Here is a 22,898-nt window from a genome sequence, read left to right as displayed (position 1 = left end):
TCTAATATTGGTCGTAGGGACCCGTCCTTTTTGGGGATCAGGAAGTATAGAGAGTATACTCCTGTTCCTTGTTGATCCTTTGGGACCTTCTCTATTGCATGCTTTTGTAGAAGTGCTAGCACTTCTTCTCTTAACAATGTCAAATGATCCTGACTCATTGGGCGCTGTTTGGGGGGGATGTTTGGCGGGGTAGCTGTGAGTTCTAGGCAATAACCATGTTGGATAATTTGTCTCACCCACTTGTCTGACGTGATGTCTTCCCAGACAGGTAGGAACTGTGATAGACGTCCCCCGACCGGTGTTATGTGGTCTGGGGGGAGATCTATGAAGTCACTGTTTTGGTGTTGAGGCGTTGCGGTTGTTATTATTTCCGCGGCCTCTACCCTTATTGTTGTTACCTCTGTAATTACCTCTTGAATTACCTCTGGGTGATGTTGGTGTGAAAGATGTGGATTGCTGATTTGTTCCTGTGTTTTTTGAGCCCCCTCTATAGGTGGATCTACGAAAGGAACCTCTGTGCGTTGGCTGTTGCAATGCTCCCATTGACTTAGCCGTTTCTGTATCCTTTTTCATCTTTTCTAATGTCTCGTCTGTACTTGAACCGAACAATGTCTTCTGATCAAATGGTCTGTTTAGTAGGGCTGTTTGAACTTCTTGTTTGAATCCTGAGATTCTGAGCCATGCGTGCCTTCTTAGCATGACACTAGTGTTAATAGACCTTGCTGCAGTGTCTGCTGCGTCTAACGCACACTTAATGGAAGTATTGGTTATTATTTTACCTTCCTGAATTAATTGGTCTGCCTTCTTTTGATGTTCTTTTGGAAGATGTGTGAGAAGTTTTTCTAACTCATCGTAATGTGCCCTGTCATAACGTGCGAGTAGAGCTTGTGTATTAGCTATACGCCAGCTATTTGCTGCCTGTGATGCTACTCTCTTGCCTGATGCATCTATTAACTTCGACTCTTTATCTGGTGGAGGAGCCTCTCCTGTAGATAATGAGTTTGCTCTCTTACGAGCGGTTGAGACCACCAGCGAGTCTAGAGGTACATGCCCTCTAATAAATATTGGGTCCTTTGGAGCCGCTTTATATTTTTTATCGATTCTTGGGTTTAACACCCTGGCTCTCACTGGGTTTTCGAATATTTCTTCTGTGTGAGTGAGAAGACCCTTTAGCATAGGAAGAGTACCTGATGTTCTCTGTGCACTAGGTAGAGTCTCTAACAAGAAATCCTCTATCTGAGGTTCTGTGTGCATATCTAGTTTGTGATATTTTGCTGCCCTATTAATGAGCTGCACAAAACCTGTGTTATCATCAGGTGGTGAAGGCTTTGAGGGGTATAGCTCTGGGTCGTTGTCCTCATCTGACCCTACATCGTAATTTTCCCATGGATCTTCCTCATCCTGGATAGATTCGTCATCCCCTTGAGGTTCTCCCTCCCCTATATCACTGTCTACATCTGACTGAGGTGTAGCTGGTCTTGGTGCGGAGGGTGTAGGAATATGTGGCCTATTGTGAGGAATAGGAGAAGAGGGTGTGTCTTTAGGACGAGGAGAAGCAGGAGGAGTTATGTTCGTCCCCATTGTTCTCTTTTTTGGAGGAAGAGGTTTATCTTCTGACTGTTCACTCTTTCTCTTCTTCGTGACCACTTTCCCAGTTTGTGGGTCAATAAACAAGATCTTTTGCTTGGGATCTGTTTGTTGCTCTTGAATCGGTATCGAGGGTCCTGGTTCCGAGAGCTGTTTTTGTTTTCGATCCTCAGATCTTTCTGGTTTCGACACCGAATGTCTGCTCGATTCCGACTTTTTGGGTATCGAGTGTCTTTTGGGCGATACATCATATTTCTTTTTCGACATGGAATGTTTCGATACCGAGCTCTCCTTTATATGCCGCCTCGGTGTCGAAGTCGATGACGCCCTTTTCTCGGATCCGACGTGGTGGGATTCCGAGTGTTTCGGTTTCAGTTTCGGTTTCGTTGCCGGGCCCGAAGGCGGGGCGTCGGAAACTTTTTTCAGCGATTTGACCGGGCCCGAGGGCGGGGTCGTTACCGCACGGGGTCGGTTTTTCGGTAAGGGGACGTCGTCACTCACGGTTTGTTGCTCGAAGAGTTCTTCAACCTCCGACTGGTCCCCTTCCGACCCCGACTGGTCCTCTTCTTACTCGATTTGTTCGTCTCCGAACAGCTCCGGGATCGCCTCCGCCTGCATTCTGGAAGCCTCGTGCCTTCGAGCTCGACGATTTCTGATTGTTAGCTTGGAGGAGAATGCTGCGCAGGCTTCGCAGTCCCTGGATTCGTGTTCAGGCGATAGACAGAGGTTGCACACCTCGTGTAGGTCCTTGTGTGGGAACTTAGCACCACACGATGGACATTTTTTGAATGGAGTCCTTTCCATGGACTCCGGGCTTGACTGCGCCGAGAAAGGTCTCTTGTTCCTCGACGTAGATCCAAGTTTTTCTCTTCTATTTTGAATTTGTAACGCGTCGGAATGGAAAGAACGCGTTCGCTAACAATACCGTCGAATTGGAAAGGGAATACGCGCCGAAAAATCACTTTCTTCAGAAGTTGATCTGGAGCGTCTCGATCTTCATCCGAACCCGATGGCGGAAAAAAACAATCTAAGGATGGAGCCGATGCCCATGCGCACTACCAACTAAGGGAGGAGTCACCAAGATACAAAAGACTCTCCAAGAGAAAAACAAAGTGCAATCATCCGAGCCCAACACCAGATGGCGATCTATTCATAATGTACCATCTGCAGCCCATATGCCTCGAACATAACATTCCTGTAAACATTGTAAAAACATCTAGACGTTTGTTCAACTGAACACACTCTAGGACGCTGAATCCATCACACTGAGATTCTGTCACGATAAGGAAGACCCTCCGGCGTTTCCAATACAAGAACTTCACGAAGTGTAAACACAGCACACATTACTTCTGCAGTAGTTATTTTTGAAAACATTATGGCAGGATTAAAATAATGGATCTGGTGGCAGAGTAGATAACTTCAAAATGTTTCTGACGTGTTCCTTTCAGTCACCACAAATGTGTAGAGAGTCACGGCCGGCATGAATCCGGGTGGTACGCGCGAGGGGGGGGTGTATTTAATTACATTTTTACAAACAAATAAACTTACCAGGGTGAGGAATCTCCTCTGCCGGTCCCGCCGCGCATCCCGTCTCCGAGTCCTCTCATGGCAAGTGGCAAATCATGAGACTGGATGTGACTCAAGGGCAGCTACTCAACTGTATCCTGCCTGTTGACAGGGCATGGGGCGGCCATACGTCACCGCCCGTGCAGGATTCTATCTTCAGGCTCCTGTACTACATTAGGCATGCGCAGCATGCCTAATGTAATGTCAATGGAGCGGGGGGGGGCTGAAATTAAAAGCGCCCCTTGCAGATGCGCAGTCGGAGTCTGCTGGACTCCTGCTGCTCTCGCCTGGTGCACGTTTGTAGTGGAATGACGACTGACTGTGCTCATGCGCAGTTGAATCTGTGAAGCAGCTGCCAGCACAGGCAGGAAATGTAAACAGACGAATTTCGTCTGCCGTCTGTATACAATTCCTGCTGTCCGTGGGCAGTTTTGCTTGTTGAATCTGCCTAGTGGGGCGCTGCCCCGACGCCCCTATGGACCAGCCGCCCCTGGCTGCAAGATGTAAACGTATAGATGAATAAGCTAGATTACATCTTTTTAAATGGAGAAGGTAACAGATAATATTTTGGATGGAAGCATCCAAAGGATCAATTTGATTATTATTGCAGTAAATGGCAAATATTTTCGATTTAGCAGCATAGCAAGCTCTAGTAGTAGGTCTTCTGGCTTCTTTAATGGTATTGATACAGTCTGGTGGCAGGTTAAAGTAACCAAACTCTAAGACTTCAGGAGCCAGATCGCCAGATTCAGTTCACTTGGATCTGGATGCCTGATGTCTCCATGGTTCTGCATTAGCATTGATGGTGTCAGAGACAGTTTTTGGTTTGGAACTAGAGAGAGTTCTAGCAGTGTGGTGAACCACGGTTGGCGTGCTCATGTGGGAGCTACCAGGATCAGTTTGAGAGACTGTTGTCTGAGTTTGCGTACAACTAGTGGTATTAGTGGGGTTGGCGGAAAAGCGTACGCAAATCTGCCTGACCAGTTCATCCATATCGCATTGCCCTTGGACAACGGGTGTGGAAACCTGGCGGCAAAGGTTGGGCATTTTTCCGTTTTCGTATGTGGCAAACAGGTCTATGTCTGGATGATCCCCCTTGTGAAAGAATGGTTGAAGAACTTGCAGATGTAGTTCCCATTCGTGAATCTGTTGTGTCTGTCGACTTAACAGATCAGCTATCTGATTGTGAACTCCTGGAAGTGTTCTGCAAGCAGATATATCTTTTGTGGAATGGCCCACCTCCAAATGTTTGGTGCGAGCTGGGATAGTTGCAGGGAATGTGTGCCTCCTTGTTTCTGCATGTAGTACATGGTTGTCATGTTGTCCGTCCAGATTAAGACAGCTTTGTTCTGTATGTGTACTTGGAAGGACTTTAGTGCCATGAAAATCGCCAGCAACTCTAGGTGATTGCTGTGAAGCACCTTTTGTTGAGCGGTCCATCTTCCCTGAATTGTGTGGTGGAGCAGATGTGCTCCCCATCCTGTCAGGGATGCATCTGTTGTCAGTACTATTGGTGGAACAGGCTCGAGGAACGGCCGTCCTCTGGACAAGTTTTTGGTGTTCCACCACTGCAGAGAGCGATGTGTGCGGCTGTCCACCAACACCAGGTCTGTCAGTTGTCCTTGTGCCTGATTCCACTGTTGTTCCAGACATTCCTGCAATGGGCGCATTTGCAGTCTTGCATATGGTACAATAAAAATGCAAGATGCCATCATGCCTATTAGTTGCATGAACACTCTTGCTGGGAGAGAGTGCTGGTTTTGAAACCTTGTAACCAAGGCTTGAATGCTCTGTATCCTGGCTGGACTGGGATAAGCTAGAGCTTTATTGGTGTTTATGGTAGCCCCTAAGTATTGATGTACACGAGAGGGCTGTAGATGTGACTTGGTGTGATTTATTGTAAACCCAAAGTTGTGCAGTGTCTGAATTGTGTGAGATGTGTGTTGAACACACTGGTTGAATGACTTAGCCTTTATGAGCCAATCGTCTAAGTATGGGAAGACATGGATATGTTGTCTTCTGAGATGTGCTGCTACTACTTCTAGGCACTTTGTGAACACTCTTGGTGTAGTTGTGACCCCAAATGGAAGGACTTTGAATTGAAAGTGTTGTCCTTCTAGCACAAACCTGAGATACTTCCTGTGAGAAGGATGTATGGTAATGTGAAATTATGCGTCTTTGAGGTCTAGTGCAGTGAGGAAATCGCCTTGTTGCAATAATGGGAGCACTTGTTGTAAAGTGACCATGTGAAAATGATCTCAGTGTATATACAGATTGAGAGGCCTTAAATCTAGAATTGGTCTTAGTGTCCCATCCTTTTTGGGTATTAGGAAGTAGAGTGAGTAGACCCCTGTTCCTTGATGTTGCAATGGAACTAGCTCTATTGCATCTTTTTGTAGCAATGACAGAGCCTCTTGTTGGAGCAGCGTTAGATGTTCTGTTGTCTGGACGCTGTCTGGGTGGTATATTTGGAGGGGTAGCTGTAATCTCTAGGCAGTAACCATACTGGATAATCTGTCTTACCCACTTGTCTGTTGTGATGGAATTCCAGACAGGTAGTAACTGTGTTAATCTCCCCCCTACACAGGTGGGATGCTGTTGGGGGAGCTGAAGGAAGTCACTGTTTAGTGGTGGAAGAGGATTGATTGTTGTTGTTACCTCAACCTCTTCCCTTATTGTTATTACCTCTGTAGTCCCCTCTAAAGTATCTTTTATTAGAGGATGCTTGTGTATTTGTTTTAAAGGAAGCCGAATTGTCGGCTCCAGCTTGTTTGGAGTCTCCTCTGTAAAAGGAGCGACAAAAGGAGCCTCTTGCTTGGGTGGACTGCAGAGCTCCCTTAGACTTGGCTGTGTCAGTGTCTTTTTTCATTTTTTCAAGAGCTGAGTCTACTTCTGGACCAAACAAGTGTTGTTGGTTGAATGGTTGATTTAAGATAGTAGTCTGTACTTCTTGCTTAAATCTTGAAATGCGTAGCCACGCGTGAAGTCTAAGGATGACACTGGTGTTTATTGCCCTGGATGCACTGTCTGCTACATCTAGTGCACATTTAATGTAGGCATTAGATATAAGCTTACCCTCTTGTATGGGGTCATCTGCTTGTGCCTTATATTGATCAGTTAGATGTTGCAAGACCTTTTCTAGCTGATCATAGTGAGCTCTGTCATATCTTGCGAGGAGGGCCTGTGTGCTAGCAATGTGCCATGCATTACTAGCTTGGGCAGCTATTCCTTCCCCTGAAGCATCTATGATCTTTGATTCTTTATCAGGAGGTGGTGCTTCGCCTGATGTTTGTGAATTTGCTCTTTTCCTAGCGTTGGAAACTACTAGGGAGTTTAAAAGGTAGCTGTCCTTTAATGTAAGCAGGATCCCCAGGAGCTGCTCTGTACTTTTTCTCTATCCTTGGGTTTATGATTCTAGCCCGTACAGGATCTTTAAACACTTCTGGTGCATGTTTAATGACTCCTTTAATCATTGGCAGTATTTGCCCAGAGTTTTGGGATTGTTCAAAAGTGTCTAGTAAGAAGTCCTCCTTTGCCTCATCTGAATGCATGGTGACATTGTGATAGATGGCAGCCCTATTAATTAAGTGTCCAAACCCAATATTGTCTTCTGGAGGAGAAGGTTTAGATGGATGTATATGTGGGTCAGGAATATATGGTATATCCTGTGGCTTTGGATACTCCCAGTCTGGTGAACCTGTTGGGTACGGAAAATGGTCATCTGGGTCTTTCCCTCTCCCCTTGCTATACTGTGCCTCATCAGCATCCTGAGGAGGTGTATGCTGAAGAGGAGAATTTTGCAGTGAAATGTTTAGAGGGAGAGCAGGAGAAGGAGACACAGGAGAAGAAGGGTGCATAGGTGGTGGAAACATGTCCTGTTTCTGGGTCTATGCATATCCTCTATTGCAAAGGATCAGGTGTAAAAAGCTCTTCTTCTTGAGAAATTGCTTTCAGCGCCGATTTTTTGGGCTCCGGGCCTGGTTTCTGCTTGTCTTTAGCCTTAGGAGTTGTATAGTCCTGTGGCGTACTTTTCGGCACCGAAGGTATTGTTTTCGGAGCCGAGGCCTGGTTCGAGGGTTTGAAGGCATCGGAAACAGGGTTTGTGGGTTTTGCACCGAAGATTTTGGGGTGGAAGCAGGTTTCATTGGTTTCGGTGCCGTAATGTCTTTAGGAGTCAACGGTTTCTGGGTCTTTTTCGGAACTGGGACTTCTTCCGGTTTCGGGGCAGAGGTAGCTGGTCGTATCGGCACGTGCGGTTTACTCGGTATGGAGCTACCGGAAGGCTTTAATATTTTCTTCGGAGCCGGGCTCGATGGAGGGGCTTTCGAAGCAATGTCTCGTTCTCGACTGGGCCCCAAAGGCAGAGTTTTGACCTTAGCCTTTGGTTTAGGTGTTGGTGCTGGGGTAGGGGCAGTCGTACTCACGCGTTGACCTGATGGTATGGAGTCATCGGAGTCGTCTGCCTCAGATACGATCTGGAGATCATCGGAATCTTCCTCGGGGACACATGGACCTTCGTCGAAGATATCCACCGGTTCCGGAGCATCGACGGGCCCACCAATCTCGAATGGTCTTCTTGGATCGAAAGGAAGCACAAGCTGTGCAGCTCGACTCGTCGTGTTCAGGTGATAAACACAGGTTACACACCTCGCGATGGTCGCTGTGTGGAAATTTTTCTCCACACCCGGGGCATTTTTTGATTGGTGTCCTTTCCATGAGGTGTAGGCCTCACCACGTGGTTAGGCCCAATGGCCTGCGTCAACGACCGGAATCGAAGTGATGAGGTCGAGTCTATGTATATTGAAGTTAAAGTTTGTTTTTAGAAAGTTTTGCGCGTCGAAGTCTTTGAAAAGTAGATTTTCGAACCAGAGAGGAAAAGTTGCATCCGAACCCAGTGGCAGAAAATAACAATCTAAGGATGGAGCCGATGCCCATGCACACTATCGTCCAAGGGAGGAGTCACCTATCTCGTGACTACAAAGACTTCTTCGAAGATGACAACAACATGCAATCATCTGAGCCCAACACCAGGTGGCGATCTAATGCTAAGTGTACAATCTGCAGCTTGAAAACATGTAATCAGCATTGATAATACAGCAAGACAATTTTGTACACCTTTTATTTAAAGAATCATTCACATCACAGGGGCATAAGATATTTTATGTAATACCCATTTCCTTAATGTGGTCCATTCTTCAATGTAGTATGCAGAAGGGATGCAAAAGTATTGTCACATTAAGTGTATGATGGCATTACGGCACCGGTAATGAGGATGCTCCATTATTCTATGGTGTGAGGCGGATACCTGGTGTGCCGGACTTTTGTCATCACCAGATACACGAAATGATCGGAGGGCAGGGTGTCTCCTACATCCAAGATTGGATCAGAGGAGGTTGATGAAAAGAAACAGGGTCTCTCCCACTTCACAATATGATGCATGTGGTGTCTGTAACCTCATGTGCGTCAATCGAAACTATTAATTAATTAGCACTGAGACACATCACACAGGACTAATTAATAGGTCGTCAGTAACGGCAATTCCTCTGTGGTGTGCGCTGGCATCAGAAGGCCTGTTCTATGATGTGGTTGTTGAGACACATTCTAGCATTCAATAAATCACTGTCTAGCATGTCTTCAGTAGGCTTTCGCTTCTGCCATGAGAGATGCATTGCGGTAGTAGTTTTACAAAAAAAGACACCTTCCAGGGTTAGAACAGAAGATGAGGAGGCACAGGGTGTGGTCAGGATACCGAACATGGCCGCCACTCCTATTTAACTGACCACCATTCCACACCCATCCGACATTACAAACAGACTGGGAGGCCCCCCAAAGCATCTGAAGCCTCGGCGCTGGGGGTTAGGTGTTGTGGAGAGGGCCCAGAGACTCTGCTTCTGTACTGCTGGGGGCTCAACAGCTCAAGGCGAGGGAGATGCTTGGCAGCCTACTCGGGAGCGGTGGCAGTGAGGTTCTGGCAGCCAACACTGGTCAAGGGGGGCCGGAGGGGATGCTGGTTAAATCCTGAGTGTTGGGCCCTGTCGAGTTGTGTCACAGAGACCTCCGTCCCTCGTTACTAAAGTGGAAGGGCATGTTGCTGACATTGGGACCCTCTTATTCTCTTTTCTTTTCTCTCTGTGGGTGGCTTCCATGGATGCTAGGGGAATGGTACAAGGGAACAAGGTTGGGGTCTGGTTGCATGGTTGGCTGCAGTTCCTAGTTTATTCCACAACAGTTACTTCATGTTTACGAGGTATCTGTAGGGGGCTGGAAGGGTTGGCTTACTTTTTTGGTTTTTGGTGCCTTCACATCTTCACTAGACATGGTTACACACAGATAGGTCTGACTTTGAGCCTGGATCACCTCTTTCACTTGACTACTGATATGATATTCTCACACAACCGAACAGGTTGACAACAATGCTCCCAGCGCTGATCATCTCTTGATCTGGCGTGTTAATGAGTCTCTGGATACTGTCAAGAGAAGCGCAGTACTGCAGCGAGCCAAGCATACCCTGTATGGGATACACGCATGTGTTCCATGCAGGCTTCAGAAGAAGGATTAGGGGGACAGCCATTCTGATACAATGATGCTGTTCTCTGGCAGTGGACAGGATATTGTATGACAATGTTGGCTGATACACTGCTATACCCAGAATTCTTCATGGGCATCCCATCGCACTGGCAAGCATCTACGCCCCTCAACCACTTAAGCATGAGTCCTTGCAAACCTTGGGGCCTCTGGTGACACAATTCCAGACTGGGCACTGGATCCTTGAGGGAGACTTTATTGGGGTGGCGGACTGGGGAATGGACTAGACCTACAGAGCAGGGAGTGCCAGCCAACAGCTGTTCTATTAAGGCCATGGGTTTGGTAGGCACTTGGCGCATCATGCACCCAGGGGAGCGGGCTACACCTTTTACTCCGGAGTCCGTAGGTTCTTCTCTCGGCTGGACTATTTCCTTATACCTGTCTCGAATTCTCATAGGGCACATGACACTCACATAAATGCGTAAGGTCTCTCAGAACACTCTACCCTGGAACTAAGGCTGCCAATTGTTCCACAACATTCACAGTTGCGGGACGTCAGGTTTGACATTATTGGCTAGGCTTCGGGAAGGCCTAAGAAGCTAAGGCAGGAAATGAGTGACTTGGAGATCTGTTTCCTAGAGCTAGAGTCAGCTCACCCTATGTCCGGCTCCCCCACCGTCCTAAGAGATTCCTTACATCAATAAGAGGTACTTCATCAATTGATAGAGGATGAGGCAAGAACATCCTGGTCATTAAACAGAGTCGCATCATTCAGTGGGGTGACAAGACCAGTAAGACCCTGCACTGGATCAGCACTAATACTGCACATCACACACCTATTGCATATAACTGATGGGAAGGTGGTCAGGCATGTGGGGGACACAGCCATTGCCCAGTGCTTTGCCAGCTACTGCACAACGCTGTATGCTCAACCACATGGGGGGGACCTTGAGGCCCTTTGGACCTTTGTGAAGGACTTGCCTGCTCTCCCTCTGGTGGACCTGGAATGGGACTCTTTGGAGAAGTGCGTTACCCACAAAAAGCTGGGAAAGGCTCTGTCTCAGTTCCACCCGAGCAAAACCCCAGGTCCCAACTGCCCCCCTGTTGAATTCTTCAAAGCCTTTGGTGGACTGCTTATCGCCCTCCTTAGGAACATGTTAAAAGGGGCCCAAGAGACTGGCACACTCTCCCCGTACCCTTGACTAGCCAAATTAGTTGTTATACACAAACAGGGTCACCCACCAGACGACTGTTCATTCTACTGCCCTATCTTCCTACTAAACATGAAGATTAGGATCTGGGCTAAGGGCCTGGCTAATAGATTACACTCTGTGATTGCTACCTTGGTCCATGCTGATCAATCTGGCTTTATGCCTAAGAGGGCCATGTATATAACACACTGACATTATCACATAGACCTCCAGGAGCACACACACTCTTGCTGGTAGAATTCCATAAGGCATTTGATTCAGCCCGATGGGACTACCTATTTTGCATACTGCAGAAATGTAACTTTGGACCCAAATTTATTTCCTGGACACGATTGCTGTACACTGATCTTAAGGTGAGGGTAGGTGGTTCACTGTCCAGTTCATTATCACAGCACAGAGGAACAAGGCAGAGCTGTCCCCTATTGCCCGTGTTATTTGCACTTGTAATTTATCCCCTGGTGGGATAACTGAAAGCAAATGCTCTGGTGAGGGGTCTTGAGTGGGCCCCGGGGTTCTCAGACAAGATCTCTTTATACACGGATTATGTCCTGATTTTTCTAGATGATCCCCCTATCTTGGGCCCAGCATCCTTCAAATCTTGGGGTTTTTTTTGGGCCTCTTCTATGTTCAGTATTAAAAAATCCAAATCCGCAGTTTATCCCCTGGCCTTTTCCCTTGTCAGTGAAAGGACGTTGCCAGAGCCTGGAAAGATAGATATCCTCCAATCCTGGAATGGTGGAACTAGGGGCTGGACCATTGTATGAGTCTAGAGATTCCTATTTACAAAGCCTGGGGCTGCCTTCTTAAAACGCTACAAAATATGGGCGGCTTGGAGCCAATACAGGGCATTATCCTGCAAAGACCCGAGAATCCCGGCCTTTCCCTAGAGGATGAACTTTAGTCCTACAAAGGCAGAGCTGAAATGGGGTCTTCAGAGATGAGGAGTCATGCATGGCGGGAAAAGTATTGATTATCAATTTGTCTATATGCTTATTTCCACTAACTCGCAATGTCATACTGTGGGCTCAACTAGTTGCTCTTCTGTCATTATGTACGATCATTTTTGCCATGCCTGGTGCATTAACTGTGCAAAACATAATAAAATGTTGTCATAACATTTTTTTTAAAGACAAGCAGGCACGTCTCCAGCTAAGGAAATCCAAACTGGACACCAAAGTACCCAGAATATGGTTCATTCTTGAACTTACGAACTTTAAGAAAGTGAGTTGTAACCAGGTCCTTTAAGTGGCCAAAATGAATGTCACATTTGCCCCCCCCCCCCACCCACCACTCCATACATCCAGAGGATTTAAGCAGTTGCAAACTAAGACTACCCACCAAAGAGGCATAGAAAGCCACTTCTAATTCTGATATGGACTCCTGAGTACCATTTACACAAGGCCTGCTTATGACCACTGGACTACTGCAATGTAGTCTGCATTGGCACACCCCAAAATAGAAATACAAAACATCCAAAGGATTCGTAACAAGGTAACCAAAGTTTACCTGAATATGCACAATATGGTCTTCATTACTACTGTCTTGACAGGACAAATCTAATTTCCTGTTTAACAAAGACTCAAGTTGAAACTCCTGTGCACCACATACAATGATTACAATGGAACAGGCTCTAATTACCTGCAAAACTGACCCTGCATTGGGCTAGAACCGTGGTTTGGCAATGCTCAGCTCTTCATCCAAGTCAAAGTTATAAGTAAAAAAACCCAGAGGTAAAACTACAAGGATGCCAGCCACATTGGACCCTCATGTAAGGAGCTCAACAAAACCCCACCACCTTCAAAAAGTCCTTAAAATAGTCCTTTTGGTGAAGTCCTTCGACTACTTTCCCATTGAACCTCCAAGATAATCCTCACCATAAACCTGTGTTACTTAACACACTAACTTATTCATCAATAACGGGGATGTTACTGTGTCTGACATTCGATCACTGCGAAGTGGCTTGAGGGTTATATGCTAGGACCATATGAAATGTTACAAATTTTTTAGAAATCACTTACCACACACTAGCAATACCATACCAAAAACATCAAATGAATACCTGTATGATCAAGGATCACACTCAGAACTGCCATATACCGATCATAACAGCTTCAGCCAGCCATCTGGGTGTGCGAGAAGTACACATTTAATACGTGGTTATTTGATCAGAATACAATGAAGCAGGGCAGAAGCTGGAGTATAACAAAGGCTAACACTAATACCACCACCATGAGTATGACCACCAAGCGCCGCCAATCCCACAAACAATACTAACGCCAATACTACAACCTGTATCACCACCACAATTACCTCCACCAGTACCACTACCAATACCACTACCAGTACAATCTACTATTGTCACTACGACTAGTACCACTAATACACCACAAACACCACCACAAGTACTTCCATCACTAATACTACCAATACCACACCATAGATACCGCCATTAATACCATGACCAATGCTGCCACCACTAGTACTACCATTGCCACTAATACTGCATCAATACCAATGTGGATACCAGCCCCACAAATTATACTAATATCATAACCACCACCAAAACCACTACCAATACCATTTCCACCAATGCCACTAGCAGACTACCAACACAACTACCACCAGTACCACTACAAACTATTGGCAAAACCAAAAAGTCTGCCTGCATTGTGTAATTGCATGGAAAACAAATTTACACATGCCTGTGTTGGCAAGCATTAACATGTTACATTCAAGTCCATTGACTTTGACAATACTTGTTAAATTAGGCTACTTCTTTTGTAGAAACGTCTACAGGGGAGCTCTGTGTTACTTTGGCAAAGACTGGAGGCAGGACACCGTGGTGTATGCACAGGAGATATTCAGTTCTGATTGGCTGATGGTAGCAGTTTAATTGTGTAATGTTTTTACGCTTATTGTAGTAAGTGTAAGAGTTGAAAAGTAAGAGGCCTGTTCTTTACATACATCAGCATGATAATCAGCCTATAATGAGGCAGAGTTAGTGTACTTTGAAGAAGGTAATATGATACTATGAAGAAACAAAGAGGGTGTCTGTTTCTGGGTTGGAGGTGTCAGACACTGAGTAGCAGCCATCAGCTGCTGAGTTCAGTGTCATCAGTCTCTTTATGACAGCGACCAGTCCCTGGCTTTTGAGTGTTAATCTCTTTACTGGGTAGCCACGGATGGTGAGCATGGGCGTGAGGGGCAGAGCCCCCACCTCAATCATGAAGGGAGGAGGAACACACAAGCAGCTCTGGCTGTTCTATATAAACCAAGTTTTTGTAGGGGGAGGAGGAGAAGCTGTGCATGTGCTGGGCAAGGCACTCACCCTCCCTTGAGTGGCTAACCTCAAGGTAATGATGTATCAAACCTAAAAGGTAATGATGAACCACAAAGTGAAATGAGAGTTCCTTACTTTCTTTGATCTTTAAAATGATCGTTTCCTCAGTTCACTACTGCAACATCTCTTTGAAGCCTGCCTGCCAAAATGTAAATCAGCCCAGGGCTCTAAATGGGTCTTTATGCACTCTTCAAAGCCTTGACTAACAAAGTCTAAGCATCTGGAGGTCCCCGTAAACTGGAACTGTTCCATTCTTATTTGGGGGCAATAGTATCAACCTGGTAGGTGGCTTGCTGTGGACCTGACATTATGTTGCCCATAGGTAAGGCTACTGGAATTATGTGATTCTAACGCCAGGGCATTTCTTTTCGTGTAATTATGGATTTGCTGAATATTCCATCATCTTCTGCATAATCTGCAGATTTTAACAAAATAAAATTGTGTCCCGCTTAAACGGATCAAAAGTTACTAAGAACATGGCAACATGTCTCTGCGCAGCAGAAGTCCCATTGCAAAGCTTGACTAGACATCTATCAGTAGCTTGTTGCTGTATTTGGGTGTTAATTGGTACAAATAAGTTTAAATATTTTCCTAGATGCTGCCACCATGAGTAGCAAGCATTGACATAGCCTTTGGTAATTTATAAGTGTTTAGCCATGCAGCATATTATCCAGAGTTTGAAGAGCTATACAATTACTATACACTGGGTCAAGCAGTGTGATCCAGGAATACATGCTTGCCTCAGGAAACATGTATGGACACATTCCAATGCTTTTTAACGCACAGACAGAAAGACAAGTGTCTCAATGAAAGTCAACAGCGCTTTAACATTCTGTGTGTGACTGCATCACTAGAATATTGAACAGTGAATGAAAAAAGCAGTGTAGCACTTTCCAATAGCAGAGACGCCTTTTCCCTCCTCCCCATGCCTTTATTCACCAGGTGCCCTTCTCCAGAGTTTTCCAATTCAATCACTGCTCCTACCATCGTTTACCAGCAAGACCTCAGCCCCATCCTCTATTCCAGCCCCCTGGACATAGGAGCACTGGACATAGCAACACCAACAAAATTATCCCATTTATCAGGTAGGGGGGGAAATAATCAATAAACAGTTCACATTATATAATAAAAAATGCCTACAGACTCTGGGGAGGTGCTGTGAAATTGCTTTGAAATTAGAGCTCTGAGAGGAGGAGGACGACAGGAAGAGGCAGCGGGGCGGGCAAGCAGTAACATGGGAGGAGGCTGGTTAATTAATGATGCTCTCATTTGTCAGGTAGAGGGGAAATAATCTCTGCGCACCTAAAAACAAAAAAAAGTAACCTGACCTTTTGTAATGTAACTGGTGCTTTTTAAAAGCGCTTGAATACCTTCAGCAAGGACTTTAAGTACAAACTGCATGCAGGTTTTCAAAACACATAAATAAAAGGCTTTGTCATTTAGGATGCCAATAGCTCAAATTCTCGCAACTGCAACACCTATTGCAGTGAAAAGCAATGACAAGAAAGGAGATGGACTTGAAGCCCACAGACTGATTACAGCAGGTCTTGAAGAGACCGCACCAGTGCTGCCTAGACTCGACCTAAAAAATGACTACAAAAATGAAGTAATACTGTCACAAAATGTGCCACATTATGCAGCATAATTTTGTCAATCCTGCAGCATAAATTGGTTCTCCTCTGCATAATTCCAGTGGACCTGCCGATAGGCAAACTATAAAAATGGGGTAGTTGATGAAAACGTGTTATAGAGGTAGGTGTGGCAGCATATCAGGTTCTACATGTCCCTGTATGAAAATGTCCCAGATGATAGGAAAGCCTTGATTAAAGGGGTTCGTCCGCACATCGCAGTTAAGAGCGGCTCCTCCCTTTGAGCGGAGGTGCGTCGCCCAAACAAGCCCCAGAGCTGAAAACAACGGTAATAAAGTTTATTTCTTTCTGTTTTATTTTACAGCAACCTGTCCTAAACTAAGTGTCAGAACAGGGTGGAGCCAGCCCTGTCGAAGGGAGTCATGTGCTTTAAAATGCGCATGTCTCTTTGGCCAGCTGTCTTGGGACAAGTACATTTTTAAATTCTCTAACCTAGCTGTCTTAGACAGCTGGGTTAGAGAAAGCACAGGCCACCAGTGCTCTTGGGAGCGGCTGTATCGCTGGTGAGCCGACGACATAACCGCTGCATCCTCAGCTTTGGCACTGGTGTGCCAATAACGAAACTGTTACGTCCTCAGCTGTGGTGTTGGTGTGCCGAGGATGTAACTGTTACGTCCTCTTCACACATGCCAGACATCCCTCGGTTGTAATCAGCAGAGGGATTTCCCTGTTTAGTTTTTCAGTTTTGGGAGAAGGGGAAGAGCTTCCCCGACCTCCAGAGGCATTTTTTGTTTTCTTCAATGTAATGATGATTGCGATCATGGCTTGCGGACGGCATTAGATTGAAAATGAAACTGAAATTAAATGAGCCAATTGGCTCATTTCAGTTTCACTGCTTCCGTGCTCTCTGGGCTATCTCTGGCCTGAATGGGCATTGTAATGCCCCCACCCCACCCACAAATAGGCACAGTCTTTCTGCCCCCCCCCCCCCCGGGAGGCAGATGGGGCAAAAGCCCCCAATTCCACAAGGAACCAGGGATTATATCTTTATGTAAATGTAGGGGAGGTGGCTGCCCAGAAGGAGCATGCCAATTGCCCTACACCCAAAAAAGTAGCCACATTCTTTCTGCCCCCCCTCCCCATAGGGCATATGGTCTTCCCCCAGGCGGCCAGAAATCCCGCTGGGAACCAGGGATTTTTTAATGTAAATTTAAGAGTAGGGGCTGCCCTCAATGGGCATTGTAATGCCCCCACCCCACCCACAACTAGCCACAGTCTTTCTGCCCCCTAAGCGACCAACTAAGGTTTCCTTAGTTGGTCGTTGAGCCCGGAACCAAAAAGGCAGGTGACTCCCTTGCAAAACTAGATATTTTTGTGATAGATAATTTGATGTCCCCACAATACTTTTAGGCCATTTCCTGTTGCAGGCACTAGGCCTACTCACACAAGTGAGATACCATTTTTATTGGGAGACCTGAGGGAATGCTGGGTGGGTGGATGTTTGGGGTTCCCTGCAGATTCCCATAACTTTTCATCACAGAAATGTGAGGTTAACTGTGTTTTTTTGTGTGTTTTTTTTTACAAAGTTTGAGGTTTTGCTAGTGATTCTGGGTAACAGAACAAGTTACCCTTCCTGGATTCCTCTGGGAGTCTAGTTTTAAAAAATGCACAGGTTTGCTAGGTTTCCCTAGGTGCCGGCTGAGCCAGAACCCAAAATCCACAGCAAGGCACATTGCAAAAAAAATGGTCAGTTTTCAGTAGAAAAATGAGATGTGGCCACATTGTGTTTTGGGCCATTTCCTCTCACATGCACTAGGCCTACGCACACAAGTGAGGTACCATTTTTATTGGGAGACTTAAGGGAACACAGAATAGTAGAACAAGTGTTATTACATTTGTCTTTCTATGCATTTCTGCATTACAAATGTAATACAATGGTAAAAAAGAAGTCATTTTGAAAAATACCCTCTAATTCGCATGCTAATATGAGTACCCACAAATTCAGAGATGCACAAATACCTACTGCTTCTAAACTCCATATCTTGTTCCCATTTCAGAAATACTTAGGTTTCCTAGATACCTGTTTTTCACTCTTTATATTTTACCAAATGAATTTCTGTATACCCAGTACACAATGAAAATCCATAGCAAGGTGAAGCTCAGATATTGGCTCTGGGTACCTCGGGTTCTTTGTGAACGTACAAGCCCTATATATCCCTGCAGTCAGAAGGGTCCAGCGGATGTAACGGTATATTGCTTTAAAAAAATCTACCGTAGAAGAAGTAACAGGTGAAAATGTAGGCACAAATGGGTGTTTTTTTCAACTCAATTTCAATATTTTCTTATTTTTTATTTCAACAGTTACTTTCTATAGGAAAACCTTGAAGGCTCTACACAATTGACCCCTTGCTGAATTCAGTAATGTGTCTACTTTTAAGAAATGTATTGCTTTCTAGTATTCATTATTGGTTTCACATACATTTCTACCACTAACTGGAAGGAGGTTGAAAGCAAAAAAAAAATTGGAAAAATAAGCTATGTCCCAGTAAAATGCCAATACTGTGTAGAAATGTTTAATTTTCTGATAAAAGTCTGCCCCACCAAAAACCAATTTCGCTGTATTTTGGCTAATTTTTCAGTCCCCTCAAGGAGAAGCCACAAACCATGGATACCTTTACAATCCTTTGGATTTTAGAAAAAAGGACGCAAATTTGGCGTGGATACCTTATGTGGACAAAAAGTTATGGGGGCCTAAGCGCAAACAGCCCCAAATAGCCCAAAAAAAGGCGTGGCACAGGGGAACAGGCCTGGCAGCAAAGGGGTTAAGTGTACCTCATCCTATTTGGGTTATTTGGTTGTGTTGATAAGGGAGCTCACACAGTCTTACAGGGAAAACAGAACAGATGTACTTAACATTTGGTGTTACGAGACAAAGGCTGTCTATACACGCAGAGAAGAAAAACACCGCCATCTATCGGCTTAACCACACAAGTGCGCTTATTAAGTCTCGCTTGGAAGGAAGGACTCGCGATAAAACTAGCATATATGCGTTTCTTTTTTGCCCTACTAATGTGAAGTAATAGCTCTTCATTGGTGGTCTACACACAGCTGACACCTCATAGTTAGAAGAACCAGTGACTGCAGAACACGAGGTCCGCAGATCAAGCAAACATCAGGAAACATTCTATCTAGCTAACAGTAGTTTTTGCAAGATCACATTATGACAGATGCTACTGTTGTCTATGGAAATGCCAATAAAGATATTTCTTTTAAAAAAAACAGGTGAAACAGTCTAATTTTGCAAAGCATTGGCTCAATTTTATCATCTGAACCACCCATTGTTAAACCACATGAACCCTAAATGTACATTTAGAGTGTATCTGGTCTGTAATGTTACACTTACAAAAAATAGGATGGGGGAATAGAACCCCCCAGGTTGGATGAATGCCCCCTGATCTTATAAGAGGTGCATTAAGAAGTGACATTGTGACATTCTAACTCGTATCTCATGAATGTTACATCTTATTTATATTTTAATAACATTTGGGGAAAAACAGATGAAGGTAATTGCAGAATTGAGTTAGTCAGAAACAAACAAGTGAGCATTTACCTGCCGAAGGAGGACCGACCAAAACTGCACAGGCTTCTGCCAGGAGCACCAGGCCGATGGCACTGGAGAACCTCTTTGTTCCAACAATAGCCATCAGGACCTCGAACTGCAGGGCCCCCACCATGCCATAGGAAATGCCGAAGAAGATGCAGAAGGCCACCAGGCCACCATACGTGGTAGCCATGGAGCTGATGAGGTCTGTGCAGCCGTTGAAAAGCATTGCGAAGCTGAAGAGGTAGACGCAGCGGGGCCGCACCCAATCTAGGCCAGCGAGCATACCGCAAGCCGGCCGGGCAAAGATGTCAACAAAGCCAAGAATGGAGAGCAGGAAGGCCGCCTTGGTGTCTGGAGTGCCCATGTCCTTGGCGTAGCTCACGACAAACACTGGAGGCACGAAGAGGCCGAGGACCATGATGGAGGCCGCAATGGTGTAGATGACAAAGCCCCTGTCCTTGAAGACGCTAAAGTCGAGAAGTTTCCTTGCAGGCTTCTTTTCCACGACCTTGTCATCCTTTTTATCTTCCAGGGTCTTCGGGGGCAGCAGCGGCCTCATCAGAGCTCCGCAGGCGCAGCAATTGAGCAGCAACCCCCCGAGGATGAGAAAGCCCCCCCGCCAGCCGTAGTGGTACTCGAGCAGCTGCCCCAGCGGCGACAGGGTGCAGAGGAATACGGGGCTGCCAGCCGCCGCGAGCCCGTTGGCCAAGGGGCGACGCTTGTCGAAGTATCGGTTCAACATGATCAGAGAGGGCTGGAAGTTGAGGGCCAGGCCCAAACCTGCAATGCAATGTAAACAAATGGAAATCAGAGGTAAGCGGCCCTCCATTTATGCGAACTTCCAGCCTAAGGAAGGCGTTCTGGGACCTCTCGGTCTGTCTGTGTTTCCAAAACCACAAACGAATAATACTGATGCATTCCAGTAGGGCAGCCCGCTACAAAAACACTCCCTATTCTGGTGCCTGAAAACATTCCGCTCTCTGCTCCTGTCTAGGTGGCAGTCCTCTTCCTAGCTTCTACAGTACACACTGCCAATAACGGCGTTTCTTAAGAGACCTTTCTCGCTCCACTCACCTTGTACAGTCTTTGACCACAGCACTCAGCTGTGACTTTACAGCTCGCAAGATAGGCCAAGGGGTTGCGTTTACACTGCGAAGATCTCTTTAAAGCCTCAGATAACATTCTTATCCAGACTGAGGAAAATCAGACCTTCATCCTTCTGAGGTACATAACATGAATTCAGGAATGTTATGCATTATCAACATATTTCACTTTATAGTTAAGGAATTGTGCATACTTTATACATAACTCTTTAAAACCATGCTGATTAATGTTTGAAGGTAAGATTCAATGACTACATACTTTAATATGTTAGCTAATATAATGATTTCTAATGAATCAGTAAATGAGTAGTTTGATTTTAAAACAGTGTCTGGGAGAAGCTATACAAATTGTCAATGTAATCAGTATTGGTGATATGGCTGGAAATAGTCCTTCCAAAAGCTTTCCATGGAAGACTTTTTGGTGGTACAGGGCAGATAGATTAAAGAGCTCAGGAATAACAATTTACATTTGGAGTGTCAGTGAATGGCTGGCTGGTATATGTTAGTTGCAGAATTCAATCTATTGTGCACTGAGTGAGTAAGATTCCTAGGGACGAATACCAGCTCACATTCCATTACCTTAGTAGGGGCTTAAAAACAGTGCAGTGAGTCCAATACCACCGATGGGGATTTAGGATGCACAACGTCCTTCACTAGCGTTGGGGGGGGGGGGGGGGCAATGCAAGTAGAGCAGTACCGTAGTAAGGGAGTGAACATGATGTGTGGGTTCGAGCCCAGTGGCGTGGGTTACAATTATGCACAAGGTCTAATACCACAGGAAAGTGTTGAGAAAAATGGGTCCAGTACCTGAGTAAGAGGTTGAACAGGATTACAGTGCTTGATTTGTAAAAGAAAGAGTGCCGACGCCCCAAGCTCTGCTCAGGAGCCTGCAGCAATTAAGCCTTGGCACGCCAAATACTAAGGCTGGTATTTTTACGTCCACCTCATGCTTCTTAATTAGTTACCAGACACTCCTTGCCCTCTGATCTCACTCTTGTAAGTTCAAGCTTTCTTTCTTATTGACGTTTTCTTCGTCTTTCTTATCCTTTCTAATTTGAGGGTTTTCCATTTTTTGCTCTCTGTAAATATCTGATGCGGTAAAATAAGTGCTGGTCTCCAAAAGTTAATTGGCCCCCACCAGCAACCACCAGTTCAAATTAAGCTCTGACCAGAGTAGGAGTCTAGCACGATGGAAAAGGGCAAGTACTACAGCAAGGATTTGGGCATGGTGCTCTCGGGGTCCCTTTGGCCTCTACATGTCTACGATTCTAACATGCCTTGGACAGGGAGCTGTCTGCAGACAGGCACTGGTATTGGCTGCAATACTTACCCGTAATCACACCCACAGTGAGGTAGATGTGAATGATGCTGGTAGAGAAGGACGCCAGGATCATCCCTGTCGAGGCAAAGATGCCTCCAACCATCATGACCGGTCGACATCCAAATCGATTCACACACACACTGCACAAGGGTCCTAAAGTTGAGGAACAGAAGAGCAGCTTCAGATGAGGATGTGACCGGTGGGGAGCACTTCTACACTCGTATTTCTGTTAAACAGACTCAAAAGCATGCAGTTGTATAATTGTGAAATTACATTTTTGCTACAATATCATGGAAATCGCATTTAAAAGGTGTTATAGTCAGTCAAATTCTATGCACCTGCCCTGTGGTTCAGTATAGGTCTGTAAACACAGATCTAGCCTCATATTACATATCATTGTCGCTGCTGTTTATCAGTAATGACTAAAGAGTGTTGGCCAAGGAAATTATCCGTAGTATATGGGCCACCTCATCTGTCCTGGGTATGTGTTCCAGGTTTAAACACATTTAAAAAATGTTAGGTAAGCCCACACTCACACGCCAACATAGGTGTCATGCTTCCTCATAGGTCTCCCTCATTTGGCAAGAATGATTATAATGACAAATGGACTCCCTATCATATAGGGAGCACTTTTAGTGAGGGTGCTGATGGTACGAGAATCCTAAAAGTTGGGCTAAAACCCTCCAGAAGCTTTTAAAGTCACTACTTTAATTGTCGAGAACCCTAGCGATAGCTAATATTAAGAGTCGTAATGCCCAGGAACGTAATTCCTCCTGCATCAGTAGGTCAACCTGTTTCTGGAGTTATTGGCCCTGTACGGGGTCCCTGGCTTTTATCAGGTCCTGGTTCTCTTGGTAATTTGGCAACAATTCACACTCATACTGAACGCACCCATTCATACTTTAAAGATTCCATGCCAAAATATCCTTGAATACTTGGACATTTGTAGAAAGTGCGGCCCTTCAAAGTCAAACAGAAACATAAACACATACACAAAACAAGAACTTAAATTAAAAAAAACATTAATTAGCATAAAAAGTAGAATCACCCAA

At 45.4% G+C, this 22,898-nt stretch overlaps 1 protein-coding gene across 1 annotated transcript in view; it reads right to left on the bottom strand.

Moving 5' to 3' along the window:
• Positions 1-22,898, bottom strand: part of SLC16A3 (solute carrier family 16 member 3) — a 124,240-nt gene that overhangs the window by 12,452 nt on the left and 88,890 nt on the right. The window contains exons 3-4 of the mRNA XM_086931200.1: positions 21,856-21,999; positions 19,429-20,202 (exon numbers count right to left, since the gene is read on the bottom strand). Of these exons, the coding sequence (XP_086787326.1) occupies positions 19,429-20,202; positions 21,856-21,999 (918 nt within the window). The remainder of the gene's footprint in view (positions 1-19,428; positions 20,203-21,855; positions 22,000-22,898) is intronic.

The sequence above is a fragment of the Lissotriton vulgaris genome, chromosome 7 (genome assembly GCF_964263255.1).
Source record: "Lissotriton vulgaris chromosome 7, aLisVul1.2, whole genome shotgun sequence".
NCBI classification, from domain to species: domain Eukaryota; kingdom Metazoa; phylum Chordata; class Amphibia; order Caudata; family Salamandridae; genus Lissotriton; species Lissotriton vulgaris.
Note: the sequence above shows the minus strand (reverse complement) of the source record. Positions and strands in the feature narration are given on the sequence as shown.